Here is a 19,846-nt window from a genome sequence, read left to right on the forward strand (position 1 = left end):
CTAACCCTTGCTCACAGTTTTCTGTTTGTAGGCAACTTCAGCCATTTTATTACTTGTCCCCTGACTTCATATGCTTTGACATTATTCTTGAGCCTTTCTAAGTGGTATTTTGTGGAATGCCTATTGAAAATCCAAATATATTGCATCTATTGCATTAGCCTTGTCTATTTTCTCTCCTAGTTCATCAAAGAATTTAAGAAGGTTGACCAAGCATGAGCATTCCTTTTGAAATCCATACCTTTAGTCTTTGTTAGATATTTTTTAGCTTCTGGATGTATTTCTGTTAAACCTTTGAGAAAACATCCCTTATCTTTCCTATCACGAATATTATACTAACTGGTATGTAGCTGCCTGGACTTGTTCTAGCTTCCTTTTAAGTATAGGAATAGCATTAGCTGTCTTCCAGTCCTCTGATACTATTCCCTCCTCCAATGAATTTTTATATATATGTGATCATGCCTCTGTTATCTGTTCTTGGCCTTTTAATGAGTGACGCAATCCCTCCAGACCTGTGAATTTTGTTGGGCTGGGTTATATGTTGAAAGCAGGTTCCCCACACCCCATGCCGGGGGTGAGCCCACTTCTGTTTTAGCCACGCTTCAAATTTTCAGACAACGGCCCTTTTAATTAGCATGAGGCTGGACTTCCATCCACCTCCAGGAGGACAGCCAGCCTTATAGAGCTGCTGACCAACTGCAGGCCAGCAAATGTGAACACTGGCACCACCAGTAGGCATGGTGGTCAGTGCTGGGTGGTCAGGCCAAGGAGGTGGCATTCAACGATGGACCTGGACATTCAGGTATGTCCAGGGAGGCAAAACTGGGAGGGGACGGGGGGGCCTCCAATTGGAAACGGGGGCCCAGCAAGAGGCACCTCCTCCCCTCTTTAACGGGCCAGCCACCCACAGGGTTAAACTTGTCGGACTGCACATTGAGCGCCAACCTCTCCCGTTGCCCTTTTAATCAGAGTGGAAGTGGGATGGGGCACTTAATTGGACATTAATTGCCCACTTAAGGGCCTCAATTGGGCCACGGGAGGCAACCCACCAGACGCTCCTCCCACCGCTCGTCAAGCTGTGGCGCAGGCAGGCAGGTAGGTGGCAGGTACACCACGTGGAGCGACGACCTAATTTGCGGGCCCACCCATGGGTGGCCTGTGAAATTCAGCCCGTTGGCTGTAATTTGGTTAGGTTAAATTTAAGTTGCTGCTGTTGATTAAGAATGCAATGTGTTTGTTGATATCTGCAGTTAGGATAATAAAGGAAAGGAGAGCCACGTAGAATTACAGATACAAAAAATTATCATGAAGTTAACTTAAATTGCCCTGCACACCAGTAAAGTTGAGGTAAATAGGGATGGATTTTAACTTGCGTGTGTCCTGGGAACAGGTGGGGAGTTAAAAGTGCAGAAATTGAACATGTCAGCTAGCCAATTCCTATTGCAGCGATTTCTGCAGTTAACTACAGTGCAGTCAGTTGCATGTGAGCAACACCCATCAGGAGAAGTGGGTAGTCAATTTTAATATGTTAATTAAATTAAAGCAATATTAACATAGCTTTTGAATCTTAATGTGGGTGCAGGGGTCTCCTGGAACTTGCCAGTGAAAGCAAGGTGAGAACATAGTGCCAATTGAGGTGGCTGAAGATATGAAAGGGAAATATGCCAATAAGCAGTGAAACTTCACAGCAGATTTCTTAGCTGATTGTGTAAAATGCTTTGCTCAGAGAACCTGTACTGAGTGGTTACTTTCACAAATTCAAAGGTTTGTACGTCTAATCTCTACTTTGGAGGTTTGATCTGTTAGATCAGCATGAGCTGTTTTGGTTTGGACCTGAGATGAGGACTAAGATAACCAACAGCAGGAAGAGCACCAGCAGCAGTCTGCTCCTCACAGACGTGCCACTCTATACGGTAGAGGGCATTACCAGAGAGGTGCAGGTCTCAGGAGGCTGTACCAACAACACAGGGTGTACAGACAGAGAATAAACTTCCTTGACAGCAGTGTCTAAGGATGGCCAGGGTCTGCTGGAAAAAGACCTGCTGCCAAATGGCCTTGGTGGCAATGCTTTACCAGTGGCTGCCACCCTCAACGACTTCTTTCCCTTGGGCTCCTTCTGCCAGAGGCCTACAACTGCATAAGATAAGGTGACTGATGACTTGTTTGCCAGGGCAGGTAAAGTTTGTCATAAATGATAACAGAGTGAGCAGGCACTTTGGTTTGTGACTCTGGCAGGCTTTTCACAGGTGCATGGCATCAACAACTACACGAATCTGGCAATTAAGGTATCCCGAGATCACCAAGGAGTATTCATCAACTGCAATGGCTTCCACACCATCAACATGCAGCTGGCATGCAACTATTAAAAAGATATTTATGCATGTGTGTACAAGATTCCCAGGCACCTGCCATGATGCTTTATTTCTTGTGGCACTCCACACTCCCTAATCTCTTCGTATCTTGAAGCAGACTTGGCTGCTTTGAGTTGAGGGATACCCACTTAAAACACAGCTGATGACATCTATGAGGATCCCAACCCATGAGAGCCAGGAGCAATATAATCAAAGCCATATGACAACCAGGTCATTAAGCAAGCCATCAGCATGTTGAAAATGCTCTTCAGGTCCTGGACATGCCTGGAGGCTCCCTTCAATACGCAATGTCTCCCGAATGGTTGTGGCATACTAATGCTGCACGACATTACACTGTAGCGAGGTTTGGACCAACAAGAGGAATAAGGTGCAGAGTACAGAACTACTTCAGACAGTTCTAAGGAGGAGACTGAGAGTGATGTTACCAAGACACCAGCAATGGGCACACTGTTGGCTAGGATGTCCTGTATTATTATGACATTCACTCGGGTTCTACCAGTCCACCCATCTGAGAATGACATGTAAAAGCTACTTTCCCCCCTCCACCCCCAACCCAAAGCAACCCTGCAAACAACCAAACATCCATTTCACAGCCAACACCTCCCCTGACGTCACTTGATATCGTGCCATTCATCACGCGTTCCAGGGAGCAACCAAAAAATGGGTAACATGGGAAAGTGGTGGACTGAAATACAGGTACTTTTCATGTGGCTCAAAAATTGAACAGAAACTCAACATTCTAATATTGTGTAACACATTCATATGCATAGGCTGTGCAACTACCAACTCTTCCTCTGCCTGCATGATGCAACCTCTGTGGCTTCAGCAGAGGTAGAGGCAGGCTGCTCAGATTCCTCCTTGAACTGCTGAGTTACTATTGGTCGACATCCTCAGGGTTTTTGAAGCCCACCAGGGTCTATGGCACCTGCACCTTTTGTAGGGGCAGATTTGGCTATCGGGGCATGAGGCAGCATGTGGTACTTCGACTGAAGTGGGGAAAATAATTGAGAAGTGCAAAAGCTTTGAGCCAAATCCCCACTTCGATGTCCACTTTCACCATCATCCCTCTCAAGGCCCACATACATTTCCTCGACAGCCATAAGCTGGAGAACCCTTTGTTCCGGATCAGTGAGGCGATGAACAGCCAAGGCTAGGGTTTCCTAGTGTGAAAGCCATTGGTACGGGTCTGCTTGTGCTCATTTGATTGCCCCATTTGATATTCTGTGCAGGAGGCCACTCTTTCCGTGAATGAAGATATCACCACAAAGGCTTTCGACATCATGCCTCATGTGCTTGAGACAGACTCCACTGGTCTCCCACCAGTGTGTGCACAGAGAGGCTGGAAAGCCATTGTTAGTCTGTGGAATTCTCTTCCTCAGAAAGCAATGGAGGCTGAGTCATTGAGTTTACTCCAGGCTTGAATTAGATTTTTTTTTTAATCAAAAAGGGGGTCAAAGGTTATTGTGGGGCAGACAGGAAAAGTGGAGTTGAGACCGCAATCAGGTCAGCCAAGATCTTATTGAATGACAGAGTAGGCTCAAGGGGCTGAATGGCCTACTCCTGCACCTAAGTTCTATGTTCCTAAAGCCTGCTTTTACACTGCATATTCTTCTCCAGATGTATCCTCTTTGTTTATGGCCCCCAGAGTTCAGCATCTGTGTCCAGCTGAGCAGAGCTTGGAGAATCGTGCTGACTCCGAAGCAGGCTTACTACTGCTGTCCCTCTCCGTGTCTTTTTTAAAAATTCATTCAGGTCATGTGGCCATCACTGGTTGGGCTAGCATTTATTGCCCACCCCTAGTTGCCCTTGAGAAGGTGGTGGTGAGCTGCCTTCTTGAACCGCTGCAGTCCATATGGTGTAGGTACACCCACAGTGCTGTTAGGAAGGGAGTCCCAGGATTTTGACCCAGCGACAGTGAAGGAACAGCGATATATTTCCAAGTCAGGATGGTGAGTGACTTGGAGGGGAACTTCCAGGTGGTGGTGTTCCCATGTATCTGCTGCCCTTGTCCTTCTAGATGGTAGTGGTCGTGGGTTTGGAAGGTGCTGTCTAAGGCGCCTTGGTGAATTCCTGCAGTGCATCTTGTAGATGGTGTACACCGCTGCTGCTGTGTGTCAGTGGAGTTAATGTTTGTGGATATGTTGCCAATCAAGAGGGCTGCTTTGTCCTGGATGGTGTCCAGCTTCTTGAGTGTTGTTGAATCTGCACTCATCCAGGCAAGTGGAGAGTATTCCATCACTCTTGACTTGTGCCTTGTAGATGGTGGACAGGCTTTGGGGAATCAGGAGGTGAGTTATGCTTCATAGGATTCCTAGGCTCTGACCTGCTTTTGTAGCCACAGTATTTATATGGCTAGTCCAGTTCAATTCCTGGTCAATGGTAACCCCCAGGACGTTAGTGCGGGATTCGGTGATGCTAATGCCATTGAACATCAAGGGGCGATGGTTAGATTCTCTCTTGTTGGAGATGGTCATTGCCTGGCACTTGTGCGGAGTGAATGTTACTTGCCATTTGTCAGCCCAAGCCTGGATATTGTCCAGGTCTTGTTGCATTTGGGAATGGACTGCTTCAGTGTCTGAGGAGTCACGAATGTTGCTGAACATTGTGCAATCATTGCTCACTTGTGATGCCTGATTTTGTTCACTTGTGATGTGTGAGTCACCAGGGCCCACCGAAGTGAGTGTATCTGAGCTGGTACATGGTCTGTATTAGCTTTGCAACGGTGCAGCCTTCAGAGTCAGTGACCACCTCTGAGGAGTCATCATCATCCTCCTTCAGAAGATGGCTGAAGTCCCTGTGGGAAACTAAAGACATGATTAGAACTGCCAAATTTCGAACGTTTTAAGTGATCATTATGCAAATGATCATATTTTACTCACTGCTGACATCAAGTCAACATGAATGAGCACTGTATGCCATGTGGCTGTCTGATATTTAATTCTGCTCCCAGGTAGCTGGCAAAGCATGCTGAGACTCTGGAGCTATGAGTTGTCTAAAGAGCCACCTCCAGGTCTCTGCCTTTTCCGAGTGTTCTGTGCTGCCTTCTGCTGTAAGGAAGGGGCTGGGAAAGGAGAGACCTGTGAATGATTGTATGGCTTGTGTAGAATGGACGGTGAGCATTTGTTGAGGGTGACTATGAGAGAAAGGTGTGGCTTTGCGTAAAGATGAGGGTGAACGCCAGTGGTGGATGGACAGATGGAGATGTGAGAGAGTGCACAATAACGTAAGAAATAGGAACAGTGGACCACCTGGCCCTTTGAGCCTGCTTCACCATTCAATAGGATCATGGCTGATCTTGGGTCTCAGCTTCACTTTCCCGCCTGCTTCCCATATCCTCTGATTCCCTGAGACCAAAAATCTGTCTACAATAGATACACCTGCAGGATAAGTGGGTGTAATGAGTGGTGTGTGCTGGAGTAGGTTTGAGAAGGCAGAGTGAAGAGGTTGGCGTGATACACGCATCAGTAGTCAATATGTGCCACTGTCCTCGCCTTACTTGCCTGTTGAGATCATTAAACTGCTTATGACATTGAATCCTGGCATGTGGCACCACACTCCTACTTGCTGACCTCCTCCACTACCTTCTTGGTTTCGCTGGCAGGCTTCTTACTCCCATCAATAGGAAACAGTATTTCCCAGTGGGCCCTTATGACCTGCAACATCACATCTGGGGAGCAACTTTGGAATGTGTGCACTCCATTCTGTCACTTCTTTGTGTCCAGCTCCCAACTCCAGAATCCCTCAAATTTCATGGTTTCCCTTTAAGTACTGAGTTGCAATCTAATCATGGGCCACAATTTTTCATTCATCGGGCGGGCGCGCGCCCAACCTGAATGAGCGTAAAATGATGCGCGATGACGTCGGCCAAGTGTCCCAATGTCATCGCTCACTCATATTTCAGTCGGCAGGTGTGCGTGGGAGTTGGCAACGTGCCTGCTGACAATTAACAGGCCTATTAAGGCCATTAAAGTTATAGTAGAACTTAATTTTTCGCTGCCTGTCTAACCTTAACGATTGGCGGGCGGGCGAAAAGGCCAAGCGGCCTTTGGATGTTTTAGGAAACCTCATCCACGGGCGGGATGAGGTTTCCAACAGCTATTAAAAATTAAATAAAAATTTTAACATTTCATTAACATGTCCCTGCTCATGTGACAGTCACATGAGGGGACATGCTTTTTAACATTTTAAAATTCTTTATTTTTAATTTTATAAATCTTTATCTCCCTGAGGCAGCTCTGTGCCTCGAGGAGCTTTTCCTGTGCGCACGCGTGAACTTGCGCACTTGCCCTCTTTCTCCCCCTCCCCACCCCCACACAGGCAGCACTGCGGCGCCCGATTTACACTGGGTGGGCCTTAACTGGCCCACCAGCATGAAATCATTATCGCACGTGGCTTCCCGACCGTTCCCACTTGCCCCCACTGTGTCCGCCTGACGAGGGCAAAATCCTGGCCAGTGTGTTGTCATTGTGCCTGGTCAACCTGATTGGTCTGAAAATCTGGAAATAATATATTATTGCAGTGGCTGAGTTAAAACACCACTGACTGACACACTGCCCTTACTCCCTGCGCGCTATTGTATCCTTCCCCTTCCTCTTCCTGCTCTGAGGTGTCAGCTGTGGCTCAGTTCATAGCACCCTTGCCTTTGAATCAGAGGGTTGTGGGTTCATGTCCCACTCCCGGAAACCAAGAACTGTGATTGTACTCGAAAGAGTTGCAATCTGTGACTGTTGATAACTCGAAAGAGTTTCCTCTTCCTGCTCCCAGCACATCACAAAGCTAAAATCGAGCTCCTAATGTCCAGGCGTTTGCAGATAATAATAAACAGGAGCTGTTAACGTATGCAGTAGTTTTGTGTTATTTTTGTGAGAGGGTGGGTAGCCGGGTAGGTTGAAAATTAGTCACTTCAGTATAACGAAAATGAAATAATTTTACAACAAATGCGGTTCTTTTTCTTAGCATTGTGAAAAGGAATGATTACTTTGCTCTTGTATAGGGAGCTGAGGAGGGTTCTAACTGAAACATAGGTGTACATGTGCCTATAAAATCTGTGTTGAATGATGATAAATGGGCTGCCAACTCAATATTGAGTAAATGGGGATCTGTTTAAAATCATGAACTTCAGGCAAAGCTAATGATTTGATGAGAACGGTGGTACCTTGATATTCTACACATTGACTTTCTGTTTTATACAGCGCTGGGTGACAAGTCGGCAAATGCGGTTTGAAGGTGGATTTCAAGGTCGGTGCAACAAGTTGGTGGATGGGTGTTACTCATTTTGGCAAGCTGGACTCTTACCTCTTCTGCACCGTGCACTACATGTAGACGGTGAGTGTAAAAGCGTCTGGTAAACGATGATGCACACTAATTATCATGGGCACACTTCCACATACTGCAATTACTGTTCAAATTGACTAAAAGACCAATGGGCAGATATTGGGTTTCAAAAACACCAGTCAAAAGAATGTGGGCTTTATCTGTTGAAATTACAGAGCGAACATGCTGTAATTTTTTTTGTGTGCATTACGTATAAATGATTTGGAGCAACAGTAGTTTTATCATGTTTCTAGCATTGATTTTATCATGGTGTTAGCATATTTTTTGGTCCAGAGTTAACCTCAAACTTGAGTCAAATCCAAAATTTGATATTTGCTGGAAGTCGTGTGGTGAACTGAACACAAATTTGTCAGTACTTTACTGCTAAGACTAAGTGAAACAACAAATAGCTTTTATTTATGTAGCACCTATAATATTTAAAAAATTCCCAAGGCATTTCACAGAGGTATAAGAGAAAAAATGAATGGCAAGCTAAAAGAGGCTTGTGGAGGGGTAGGGGTGGGGTTGAAGGTGGAGGGTTTCGGGTGATAATTCCAGAGAATGGGATTTGGGCAATCCCTTCCTAACAGCACTGTGGGTGTTCCTACAACACATGGAGTCCAGTGGTTCAAGAAGGCAGCGCACCACCACCTTCTCTGGGGCAATTAGGGATGGGCAGTAAATGCTGGCCCAGCCAGCAACACCCACATCGCATGAAAGAACAAAAAAAATTGAAGGCATCAGTGGAGGTGCAAAGGGAGAGGGTGCTGCACAAGAGTTGTGGGCCTAGGGGTTGAGGAAATTGTTGGGCTCAAGAAAGGACAAGGAAATCACATTTAATGGAGTTCTTTGAAGAGGTAACATGTGCTATGGATAAAGGGGAAACCGGTGGATGTACTGTATTGCAGAAGGTATTTGATATGGTGCCACATCAAAGATTATTGCAAAAACTAAAAACTCATAGTGTAACATATTGGCATTGATAGAAAACAGGAAACAGGGTAGGCATAAATGGGTCTTTTTTCTGGTTGGCAAGATGTATCAAGTGGTGTGCCACAGGGATCAGTGCTGGGGTCTCAACTTTTTATAACTTATATAAATAACTTGCATGAAGGGCCTGAAGGTATGGCTGCTAGGTTTGCTTATAACACAAGATACATAGGATAGTAAGATGTGAAGAGGACTCAAGGAGGCTACAATGGGATATAGATAGGTTAAGGAAGTGGGCAAAAAGACCTGGCAAATGAGTATAATGTGGGAAAGTGTGAAATTGTCTATTTTGGCAGGAAGAATAAAAAAGAAGCATATGATCTAAATGGTGAGAGATTGCAGAGTTCTGAGATTCAAAGCGATCTGGGTGTCCTAGTACATAAATTGCAAAATACTAGTATGTAGGTACAACAAGTAATTAGGAAAACTAATAGAATGTTATCATTAATGCTAGGGGAATTGAATACAAAAGTAGGGAGATTATGCTTCATTTGTACAGGACAAAGGCAAGACCACATCGGGAGTACTGTGTACAGTATTGGTCTCCTTATTTAAGGAAGGATGTAAATGCGTTGGAAGCAGTTCAGAGAAAGTTTACTAAACTAATACTTGGAGTGGGCGGGTAGTCTTACGAGGAAAGATTGGACAGGCTAGGCTTCTGTCTGCTGGAGTTTAGAAGAGTAAGAGGCGACTTGATTGAAACATAAGATCCTGAAGGGTCCTGACAGGGTCGATGTGGAAAGGATGTTTCCTCTGGTAGGAATATCTAGAACTAGAGGTTACTGTTTAAAAATAAGGGGTCGCCCAATTAGGACAGAGATGAGGAGAAATTTTTTCTCTGAGAGTTGTGAATCTTTGGAACTCTCGTCCTCAAAAGGCAGTGGAAGCAGACTTTGAATATCTTTAAGGCAGAGGTAGATAGATTCTTGATAAGCAAGGGGGTGAAAGGTTATCGGGGTAGGCGAGAGTGTGGAGTTGAGGTTGTAATCTGATCAGCCATGATCTTATTGAATGGCGGAGCAGACTCGAAGGGCTGAGTGGCCTCACTCCTCCTAATTCACATGTTCATAGGTTATGAAGGGCTTAAAAAACGATTAGAATTTGAAGTTTCAGGCATTAGGCGACCAGGCCTTGTGAATGTCAATGACGACGGGACTTGATTTGTGACAGAATATGGGCAATGGATTTTTGCACGAGTTAAGTTTAGGGTGGGTGGAGAATAGGAGACTAACTAGGAAGGCATTGGAATAGTCAAGTCTGGAAGTGGCAGAAACAAGAATGAAGGTTTGAGTAGCACATGGACTCCATGCTATGAAAGTGGATGTAAGCAGTGATTGTGATGGAGAGAATTTGAAATTGAGAATGCAGCTCAGGGTATAATAGGGCTTTGAGGCAGGGAACATTCTGATTCAGGCTGAGGAAATGGATGGAATCAATGGTATTAGGTACACAGCTGGTAGTGGTAGCCAACAACCATGGGGGAAGTTTTAACATGTGTGATCATGTGGGCTTGGGTGGAGAGGCAGGTGGCGTTAAGTTGCCTTCAACCCACTGACTTCTGGGTTTTACCAGGGCAGAACAAGGGCTGGGCGGACTTTGGGGAAACATGGCAGCTCAAGTAAGGCGAGGACCACTATGGGGACCAGTTAAGCACCTTTTACAGCACTGCTTCTCCCACCCACCCAATGAAAGACACCCAAGGTATGGGATCAGACCTAGTTAGTCCTGCGGCCTGCTCCAGAGTGCTACCTGCTCAACTGAACAATCCTGTCAATCAGAAAGGTTTCCTGCCCATAAATTAGTCAGGGCCAAAAGATACACGTTGCTGAGTTGGAACTCTATAGCACGTGGCAAAACTCGGACTTCCATCCGAAATGCCACACAGTGCCTATGTAACCCAGCCCAGTAAACATCCAGTAAATTGGTCTTAACAGCTTTCAACTGGATGAAATTTCGGCTCATCCATGATTGGATATTGGTCAAGTAGGCTGACAATACAAACACTGCCAAGGGGTTGAGAGAGATGACAGGAGGGCAGAGGAGGGTGTTGTGAGCAGACATGTGAATGTTGAAATCATGTCTATCGATGATATTGCCAAAGTGAAGCAAGTAGATGAAGAAATGTAGGAAACAAGAATAGATTTGGAAGTACTGGGTTAGGCAACAACCCTGGCAACAATTTAATAACTAAAAGTATAACCAAGTGAGGATCGTCACACTAAGCTGGTCAAAGGAGCTTCCTTGGAGGAGAATGGTGTTGTTGACCTTATCAAAGACTCTAGAGCAGTTCAATAGGAAGAGGAGGAAAAATACACCATAGTCCCAATCACAGAGGATGCTGTTTGTGATTTTGGTGAGGGCTGCATTGGTGCTGTGGCAGAGGTAGACATCTGATCGGAAAGATTCCGAGATGGAGTGGCAGGAAGTGTGGGCGTGGATTTTGGAGGCCACTGAACTTTCAAGAGGAGATTAATGATGGGGAGCAGGAGGCTGGTCTTTTGGGTGAACTTGGAGAGGACATGAGCTCAGACCTGAGCAAAAATAGGACAGAATGTAGTTTCAGACTAGGATAGGAAGCTGGGGCAGGTCTGTTTTGCTGCAAACGCAGAAGGTGGCAGGGGGACTTTATTATTATTTTGTGGGATTTGAGCGTTGCTGGCTAGGACAGCATTTGTTGCTGATCCCTAATGGCCCTTGAGAAGGTAGCGGTGAACCGCTACAGTCCACATGGTGTAGTGCTGTCAGGAAGAAAGTTCCAGGATTTTGGTTCAGCAACAGTGAAGGAACAGTGATATAGTTCCAAATCAGGATGGAATATGGCTTGGAGGGAACTTGCAGGTGGTGGTGTTCCCATGCATCTGCTGCCCGTTTCCTTCTTGGTGATGGTGATCGCAGGTTTGGAAAGTGCTATTGAAGGAGCCTTGGTAAATTACATCTTGTTGATGGTACACACTGCTGCCACTGTGCATCGGTGGTGGAGGGATTGAATGTTTAAGATGGTGGATGGGGTACCAATCAAGTGGGTTGCTTTATCCTGGATTGTGTCGAGCTTCTTGAGTGTTGTTGGAGCCGCACTCAGCCAGGCAAATGGAGAGTATTCCATCACACTCCTGACTTGTGCTTTATAGATGGTGGACAGGCTTTGGGGAGTCAGGAAATGAATTACTCTCTGAAGAATTCCCAGCTTCTGACCTCCTCTTTCAGCCACAGTATTTATATGATATCCAAAGATCCTTCTTGAATTTTAATCTCTGAATTTTCCCTGTGATACCAATTTGACATTTCCATTCCAGTTTATCACTTATTTCCATTCGTAATTGGGCCCAAGCTGCACAAACTTGGTTCAGTAAGAGGAACATTTCATCCTTTCATTCCTTCAACAGCACCTTCCAAACCCATGACCTCTACCACCTAGAAGGACAAGGGCAGCAGATGCATGGGAACACCACCACCTGGAAGTTCCCCTCCAAGCCACACACGATCCTGACTTGGAAATATATCGCTGTTCCTTCACTGTCGCTGGGTCAACACCCTGGAACTCCCTCCTTAACAGCACCACATAGACTGCAAGGGTTCAAGAAGGCAGCTCACCACCACCTTCTCAAGGGCAACTAGGGATGGGTAATAAAAAAATGCCCACATCCCGTGAAAGAGTTTTTAAAAATCCTGTTGCTCAAGGCTGGATTCAAGCCTAATTCCAGAGAGACAATGCTACACATTTCTTGTAATTAACATAGATGTTAAGGCATTGATGTCAGTAGACACAAGAATGTTTGTTAATTTCAAAACATTTGGTACTTTAAAAAAATTCTTAAATAGGATATGGGTGTCGCTGGCAAGGCCAGTATTTGTGCCAATCTCGAATTGTCCTTGGGAATAAATTATCAGATTATTTTTTTCTCTTGTTTCAGATAGATGTGTACTAATTTTACTCTGCTGTAATGTTTTTGTAGGGAAAGATTCTCTCAGTATGATGCACTGGATGTTCCATCAAGAAGCACTACAAGAGTACATCCTACTCTGCTGTCAGAATTCTACTGGAGGACTGCTTGACAAACCTGGAAAGTGAGTGATGATTTTATATTGGTTGCACATTATGTTGTCACTTGGCTTGATATAGCTGATGTGTGGGACTAACCAGCACCTGACTGTTCAAGTAAAATACTAATTGGAGGCCTATCCTTAATGAGTGGCTCTTGTAGAGGATGCATGTGAAGTGCCTACTTGGCAGCTTGATTGTGGAATGAACTGTAGCATAGGGGACCCGAAAAACTGGAAAGAATGGAAAGAAACCGAAAAACTTAGCTGGTGGAAGAGGAGATATGTTTAAAATTTTGTGACATACTGTGCTACTGAAGTGTAAGCAAAAATTACCAGACAAGATCTGGTTGTCTTGGTTCATTGTGAGACAAGAATGATGTGCGCTGATGTCCTGTGTTAAAATTGCCCCCCAAACTTTTAGGTGCTCCTCAGCATTGCTTCTGAACTGTGACCAATTATTTTCTGTTTCATAAAGCCTTCTAGCTTTTTTTCATCAATGTTTTAATGTCTGTGCTTGTTAATTGGATCCACTGTTGAACACAGACACACTTTCTTGGATTCTGCTCAGGCTCACCAAGTTTGGCCGATTGCAGGTCTTGTTGGCTTCCAAGATGTATGAGGTACATTAACTATTTCGTTTTGATGGCGAATTGCAGAAACAGGATAACTGCAGTTTAGAATAATGCTGCAGTAACCTGCAGCAAAGCAAACCAGTTCTATCATTCATTAGATTCAGATTGTAAAGAAAAATACAATCTCCAGATGTTGATTAATATCAGGTGTATTCTGGCAGTTTTTTTATTCTGTCATGGGATGAGGGTGTCATTGGCTAGGCCAGCATTTATTGCCCATCCCTAACTGCCCTTGAGAAGGTGGTGGTGAGCTGCCTTTGTGAACCACTGCAGTCCATGTGGTGTTAGAGAAGGAGTTGCAGGTTTTTGCCCCAGCGAGTTTGCTGTAACGTTAACAGTAAAACCAAGTGCATGAGTGTAGTGAGCCTCCTCTCCGATTTAACCTGTGATTACCTCAGATCTCCCAATAGGTTTGACTCAGGAGACTTAATAACTAGAGAAATTGAATGTGGGCCATTGGACATAGTAGCTTTCATGGACTTTAATGCTATGGTGTTGAACCTCATCAAATGTGTCTTCCCCCCACCCGACCCCCCCTACAGGTCAAGGGATTTTTACCATACCTGCTATTGTCTAAGCGGGCTTTCGGTGGCACAGCACTTCGGTGGTGGAGAACTTCTGCACGAAGTTATTGTGGGTGACGTAAACAACCGACTGGTAAGCAATGTTTGACACATAGAAGAAATGTGGGGCAAGTAAATGAAACCAACTCCGAAAGGATGGCCATGAAATATGCAATAATTGTTGCTGGAAAGTTATAGTGAGCAATCACACTCAAAATATTTTTCCCATCCATTGTTTTTAATATAACATTTGTGATGTAGATGTATTGAATTGTTAGTGTTGCCTTGAATAAGGATGATTTTATATTGTTAGCATTGACTGACGTTTGTCAAGCCTTTACTGTATATTGAATCTTCCTAAATTGTACTTTGTTTCACCTGATACAGTTAGCCATTCAGTATATAGTATTGTATCTTCAATGGATACTAACACTCATTAAGAGAAAATATGTTAGGCAAAATTTGCATGCTAGTCAAACGGCTGAGCAATATGGTTGTAGAAATCTGAGGAATTCCTCCATTGTAACCCTCCATGCTTAATACGTTTAAAGCAATAACTCTCACATAGTTCAGCTGAGAATTTCTTTCATCTCCACAATTTTTTTAATAAGCTAGGCTACAGATCCCAGTTCTGACAACAGACAGCCATGTTCAAATCTCTTCATTGATAGCCACTTATTTTCTTTGTAGATGCTCTCATTTGAACCAATGCGAGTTCTGGTCACCATCACAAGCTTTGTAATATTTGCAACATTTTACAAGAAATGATTAGTCCTTTTCTCTAAAGCTGCTTAGACCTTAGATCTTGCTTAGTGTCAACTGTGGCTCAGTTCGTAGCACCCTGACCTCTTGAGTGAGAAGATTGTGGCTTGGGGATTCAGTCTAGGGCTTGAGCACAAAAATCGAGGCTTACCTTCCAGTGCGGGACTGAAGTAGTAAAAGATCCCATGGCACAGTTTCAAAGAAGAGCAGGGAATTTATCCTCAATGTCCTGGCCAATATTTATCCCTCAATCAACCACATAAAAACAGGCTATCTGGTCATTTTGCTGTTTGTGGGAGCTAGCTGTGAGCAAATTGGGTGCTGCGTTTCTTGCATTGCGACAGTGAATTCACTTCTAAATGGCTGAAAAGTGCTTTGGGATGATGTGAGGTCATAAAAAGAGTTTGTAAATGCAATTTTTTTTAGATTTAAGAAGTGGTTACTTCAATTTGTTTGAAGGAAAAGGATGTCCATAACATTTGGCCATTGAGATTGACCCCTTGTCCCCACCCGCATTTGTACGTTTTGTTTCCTTGTTAGCAATTTCCCAATGACAGATATTTGGAATCATAAGATTATAATAAACAGGTGCAGGAGTAGGCCACTTGGCCCATCAAACCTGTTTTGTCATTCTAAAAGATCATGGCTGATCTGATTGTGGCCTTAGCTCCACTTTCCTGTCTGTTCCCCATAACCCTTAACTCCCTTGTCAATCAAAAATCTGTCTATCTCAGCCTTGAATATATTTAATATATTTAGTGACCCAGCCTCCACTGCTGTCTGTGGAAGAGAATTCCAAAGATTAACAGCTCTCTGAGAGAAGAAATTACAATCAAGTCTCTATTGCAGTTTTATTTATATTTACGTCCATGGAATAGATGTGGGAATATGTATTGTAAAATATATTTTTTTTCTTTCAACAGGAACCAATCCATCCTGTATATAACATTGGTCCTGAGAAAGTAGCACAAGCTATTATGCATTTCCTCAAGCTGCCAGTTCCACAGATGAAGAATAATTCAAATTAAATTCATTATGCATTTAAAATAATTAAATTTCCAAGTACTAATTGTGTAACCTGAGTGCAGAGAATTGTGGTTTACAAAGTAAAATGATTCAACATGAAGCAGGAACCAGTATCAAGTTATTTGCTTCTTACGACAGCAAAAAAAAACCAAAAGCCATCGGCACTGCCTATACTGTGGCTGAATAGTCCAGTCTATGTTCAGCAACTTGCTCCTGAATGCTGCAGAAGCAGAGACTGGTACCTGTAAGTGTTCTTAGTTCCATGACTGAATCTCCGACAAGTGAACAGGATTGGTGCAAATACAGCACTATGCTTTTTACTGGCTTCAGAAGTAATTTATCACAGTTGCAATAAAAGTAATCTTTTCAAGCATTCCATTTTGTCTGGATTAATTTTCAGCTTTTCAGAACAGTTCTTTGCGCTTTCCTTTTTCAAAAGGATGGTGTTGCGTACTGAATAACTCAAACTGTAGAATGACTTGAGTCGAACAGTTTGCTGTATGTTTTGCCAACCACAACATCATTAAAAAAAAATGGGTTTAATTGAGAAAATTATCAGTCGTAGGACCTTTATCATATGTGAAAATCATGTTGGGGAAGGCAAAGTAATCTATAGTAACTTTTTATAAACTTTGCCTTTATTTTATGCTGAGAGGGGCCCTCGGCACTGTTTAATGACAAAGACGTGCATGACTATTTGCGGTTCAAAGATTAGATATATAGTCTTATTGAATGCACGGTTGTGTCACCTAGCACTGTTCACACCACTCTGCGCGCACACATTGCAAAACATAGAAGATCCAAATGTTTCTGAGAATTGCAATTGGCGGTCCAAGTTTCAAAGTAACTGTGTTTACTGGAACTTGAATGACTCAGTCAGTCAGGCATACAAACCATTCCAATTATGGCCAGGTCATGACTAGAATCATTTCTGTATGCATGTAGCATGCTCTGTTGTCCTATGGAAAGATCTTGCATTGCGAGGATAATGTTTTTCTAATTACAGTTGACAGTGTTTGTACACTTGAATGAAATTGCCTCTCTTCACAATAGATTATTTGTGAAGTCACGGTAACAGATAAGTGCCTAACCTTCACTTGGTGCCTCCTCGCTACATTTTGTCTGTGATTCCGATCCTACTGCAGCCACAGTAGACGGGTGTACTAACTGCTGCGCTAAAACTTTTCCTCTTGGCTTCTTCGGTTAACTTATTCTCAACAGTTTGATTGCAGGTATAAATATTGAACTTCGTATTTAGCTATGGCCATAATGATGATTTTATCCCCATTACGTTAGTCCATTTTAAAAATGTGTGAGTGCTCTCTGAATTCTATCTGAAAATTATGATAAATGCATTGCCATGTTTGGTTTGCTTGCCATCGAAATTAAGCTTCCTCCAGGTTGTAAACAGTTATTAACATGTTCCATGTGTGTGTTTTTTACGAAAAGTGGTCAAAATTGACACTGTTGTAACATGACAAGTGAAGGTGCAAATGGATTTATTTAAATGGAAGCATTTGCCAGGACATTGTGACCTTGACTGCCTTTTATCCAAACTCGTGTGAAGTTGTGTGTTACAGCACAAAGCTGTACAATTTTTATACCTTTTTGACTGTTTAAAAATAAAATAAAGTAAAATATTGCCTTTGTTTTGAATTTCTAATCTTGCTTATAAAAGCTTTATATCCTGCTATCTGAATCAGAGGGTGAACCAGCTCTTAAAATAACATCAGCTGCAACTAGACAAACAAAGCTTTGCACCACATTAGCACAACAGCAACATCTGTATTAGAAAATGTTGTAGATATGCAACTTTTCACACCTTGCCCTTATCTGGTGTATGTTAATAAAAGTTAACATTCTGCTTAGTGCAAAGATTGGCCTGGATTTTGTGGTTGTAATGACAGCAAAGCTGTCAGTGTAAAACATGGAAATCCAGAAGCTGCTTTCAGTGATACACAGCTCTTCCAGGTTGTGCCTTTGTAGTTCCTACAGAGGAAATCCTTAGAAATCACTTGAATTAACATGAACATCCGCTTTTACATTAATATAAAAACCAAAATACTGTGGGTGCTAGAAATCCAAAATAAAAACAGAATATATGCATATATATATGGTAGTATCCGTGGAGAGAAAAACCAAGTCAATGACCTTTCATGAGTTCAGTCCAGCATTTTTTTTCAGATTTTTTTTTACACGATCATTCTTGCTGTTTAAAAAAAACTTTGATAAAAGTTACGCCTTGTTGAATGAAGTGTAACTGGGTTTTTAACGGTGCACTAAGTTCATAATTACTGCTGAACAACCTCTCTGACCCTGAAAAATGATAAAATCTCAAATTTATATCTAATGATATAAATGCCATAGGTTTTCAAAAATTGTTTTTGCTTGTTTATGATATTTCAGGATCTACTTTAATCCCCTGTCTAAGTCCTGATCTTTATTTCACTTTCTGTAAAATGGTTAAAAAGTGAAAAATAATCTACGTTTTATTTCCTGGTTATGTCTGTGAAAATTGTTCAATCTGATTGTCTGCTTAGCCTGCTTGATGACGTTAATATTACTGGATGAGGAAGATCTTGTATAGTTGGGAGCAGAATCAAATTAATGTTGGGAAAGGTGAAATCCATGTCACACGAGACTGCTACATTACCACTGACCACAAAATCCAGGATGTTATCTTGAGAGAGGTTCTTTTGGTTGATAGACATGACAAAATTCTTGTGTATTGTAGTTGAATTTTAAATTAAACATAAGCAGAAATGGATAATTTTTTCCATACTTCCAGCAATTTCAGTGAACAAAGGTCAATTGCCAACATTTTCTGTTTATATTTCAGATTTCTAGCATCCGCAGTATTTTGCTAAAGTAGGGCAAGTGCCTCAACAAGCCTTCATGTAAACCTTATACTGAAAATCCTATGGCTCCAGATACTTACTTATTTTTAAGTATCATCAAAGCAGAATAAAATGCAGCATTTTTCAAAACTGGATGCTATTTATGTAGCCACATATCAACTTAATTTGTCCTTTAAACATGAAAATCAGGTGTCTGATGTTTTCCCAATTTTGGCTCAAAATATGTCTTCCAATCACATGATGAATTGTTTCTTTTTCAATTCAGCAGTAAAACTCTGCACATTTCAGATTTGAGAAACTTTTTTTTGGAATAAAGGAAAATTTAAAGTGCCTAATGAATAATTCCAACTGTCTTTACCAGGCAAAGACAGGGAGCTTAACAACTGTAATGGGGTAATAGAGACCAGGATAACGTCAGGGAAAAAGGGGTGGGGGAGGGTGCAGGGGGACAACTAAAGCCACTATATTTGAATGCACGGGACATTTGCAACAAAACAGATGAATTAATAGCATGAATAGAAATGAGTGAATTTGATGTAATAGCCATTACGGAAATGTGTAGCAGATCAGCAAGTTTGCGAATTAATATTCCAGAATACTTGAGATAGGAATATAAGATGGAATAAAGCCAGATGAAACAATCTTGGCTTGGAAAATCAAGACGTAGAATCAGTTTGGGTAGGCTAAGAAACAAGTGGCAGTAAACAATTATAGTTTATGCGCCTCCTACAGCAGTTGTCGTCTTAGAGAATGAATCAGGAAATTCTGGATGCATATAACAAAGGTAATAATGTAATCATGGGGTACTTTAATTTTCATATACTTGGCATCTATATAGCATCTTTTAGGACCTCCAAGTGTCTCAAATCTCTGTAGCCAATCAAGTGCTTTTAAAGTGTAGTCACTGTTGTAATGCAGGGAAATCCAACAGCCAATTTGCTCTTCCACAAACAGCAATGAAGCAATGGCCAGATTTTTTGCTGACAATTATTCCAGAATAAAATTTGGCCATAACCGCACCAAAAGAACAGACTGTGCCTTTGTTTAACTTCTCACCCAAAAAGCATAACTTCTGACTGTGCCACATGCCTTCAAGTACTGCAGTGGAGTGTCAGCCTGAATTATGTCCTCGGGTCTCTGGCGCCCTGGAGCCTAGAAACTTGTGACCAAGGCAAGGCACTGAGCCATGACTAATACAGTAAGTTCTTTTACACTGCTTCCGTATGAACTAAAAGCTGGGAAAATATACAATTAAATCAGAGAGCCTGGAGGTAAGGAGCAAATTCCTGAAG

General features: G+C 42.7%; 1 protein-coding gene across 2 annotated transcripts in view; it reads left to right on the forward strand.

Annotated features, from left to right (window-relative positions):
- The window catches only part of fntb (farnesyltransferase, CAAX box, subunit beta), a 76,475-nt gene extending 59,132 nt beyond the window's left edge, over positions 1-17,343 (forward strand). For both annotated transcript variants that reach the window (XM_078563186.1, XM_078563187.1), the window contains 4 exons: positions 7,562-7,694; positions 12,626-12,737; positions 13,888-14,002; positions 15,594-17,343. In XM_078563186.1, coding sequence (XP_078419312.1) covers positions 7,562-7,694; positions 12,626-12,737; positions 13,888-14,002; positions 15,594-15,698 — 465 coding nt within the window. In that variant the 3' untranslated portion in view covers positions 15,699-17,343. The remainder of the gene's footprint in view (positions 1-7,561; positions 7,695-12,625; positions 12,738-13,887; positions 14,003-15,593) is intronic.
- The last annotated feature ends 2,503 nt before the right edge of the window (positions 17,344-19,846 follow it).

This window comes from Cetorhinus maximus, chromosome 18 (genome assembly GCF_964194155.1).
Source record: "Cetorhinus maximus chromosome 18, sCetMax3.hap1.1, whole genome shotgun sequence".
In the NCBI taxonomy this organism is placed as follows: domain Eukaryota; kingdom Metazoa; phylum Chordata; class Chondrichthyes; order Lamniformes; family Cetorhinidae; genus Cetorhinus; species Cetorhinus maximus.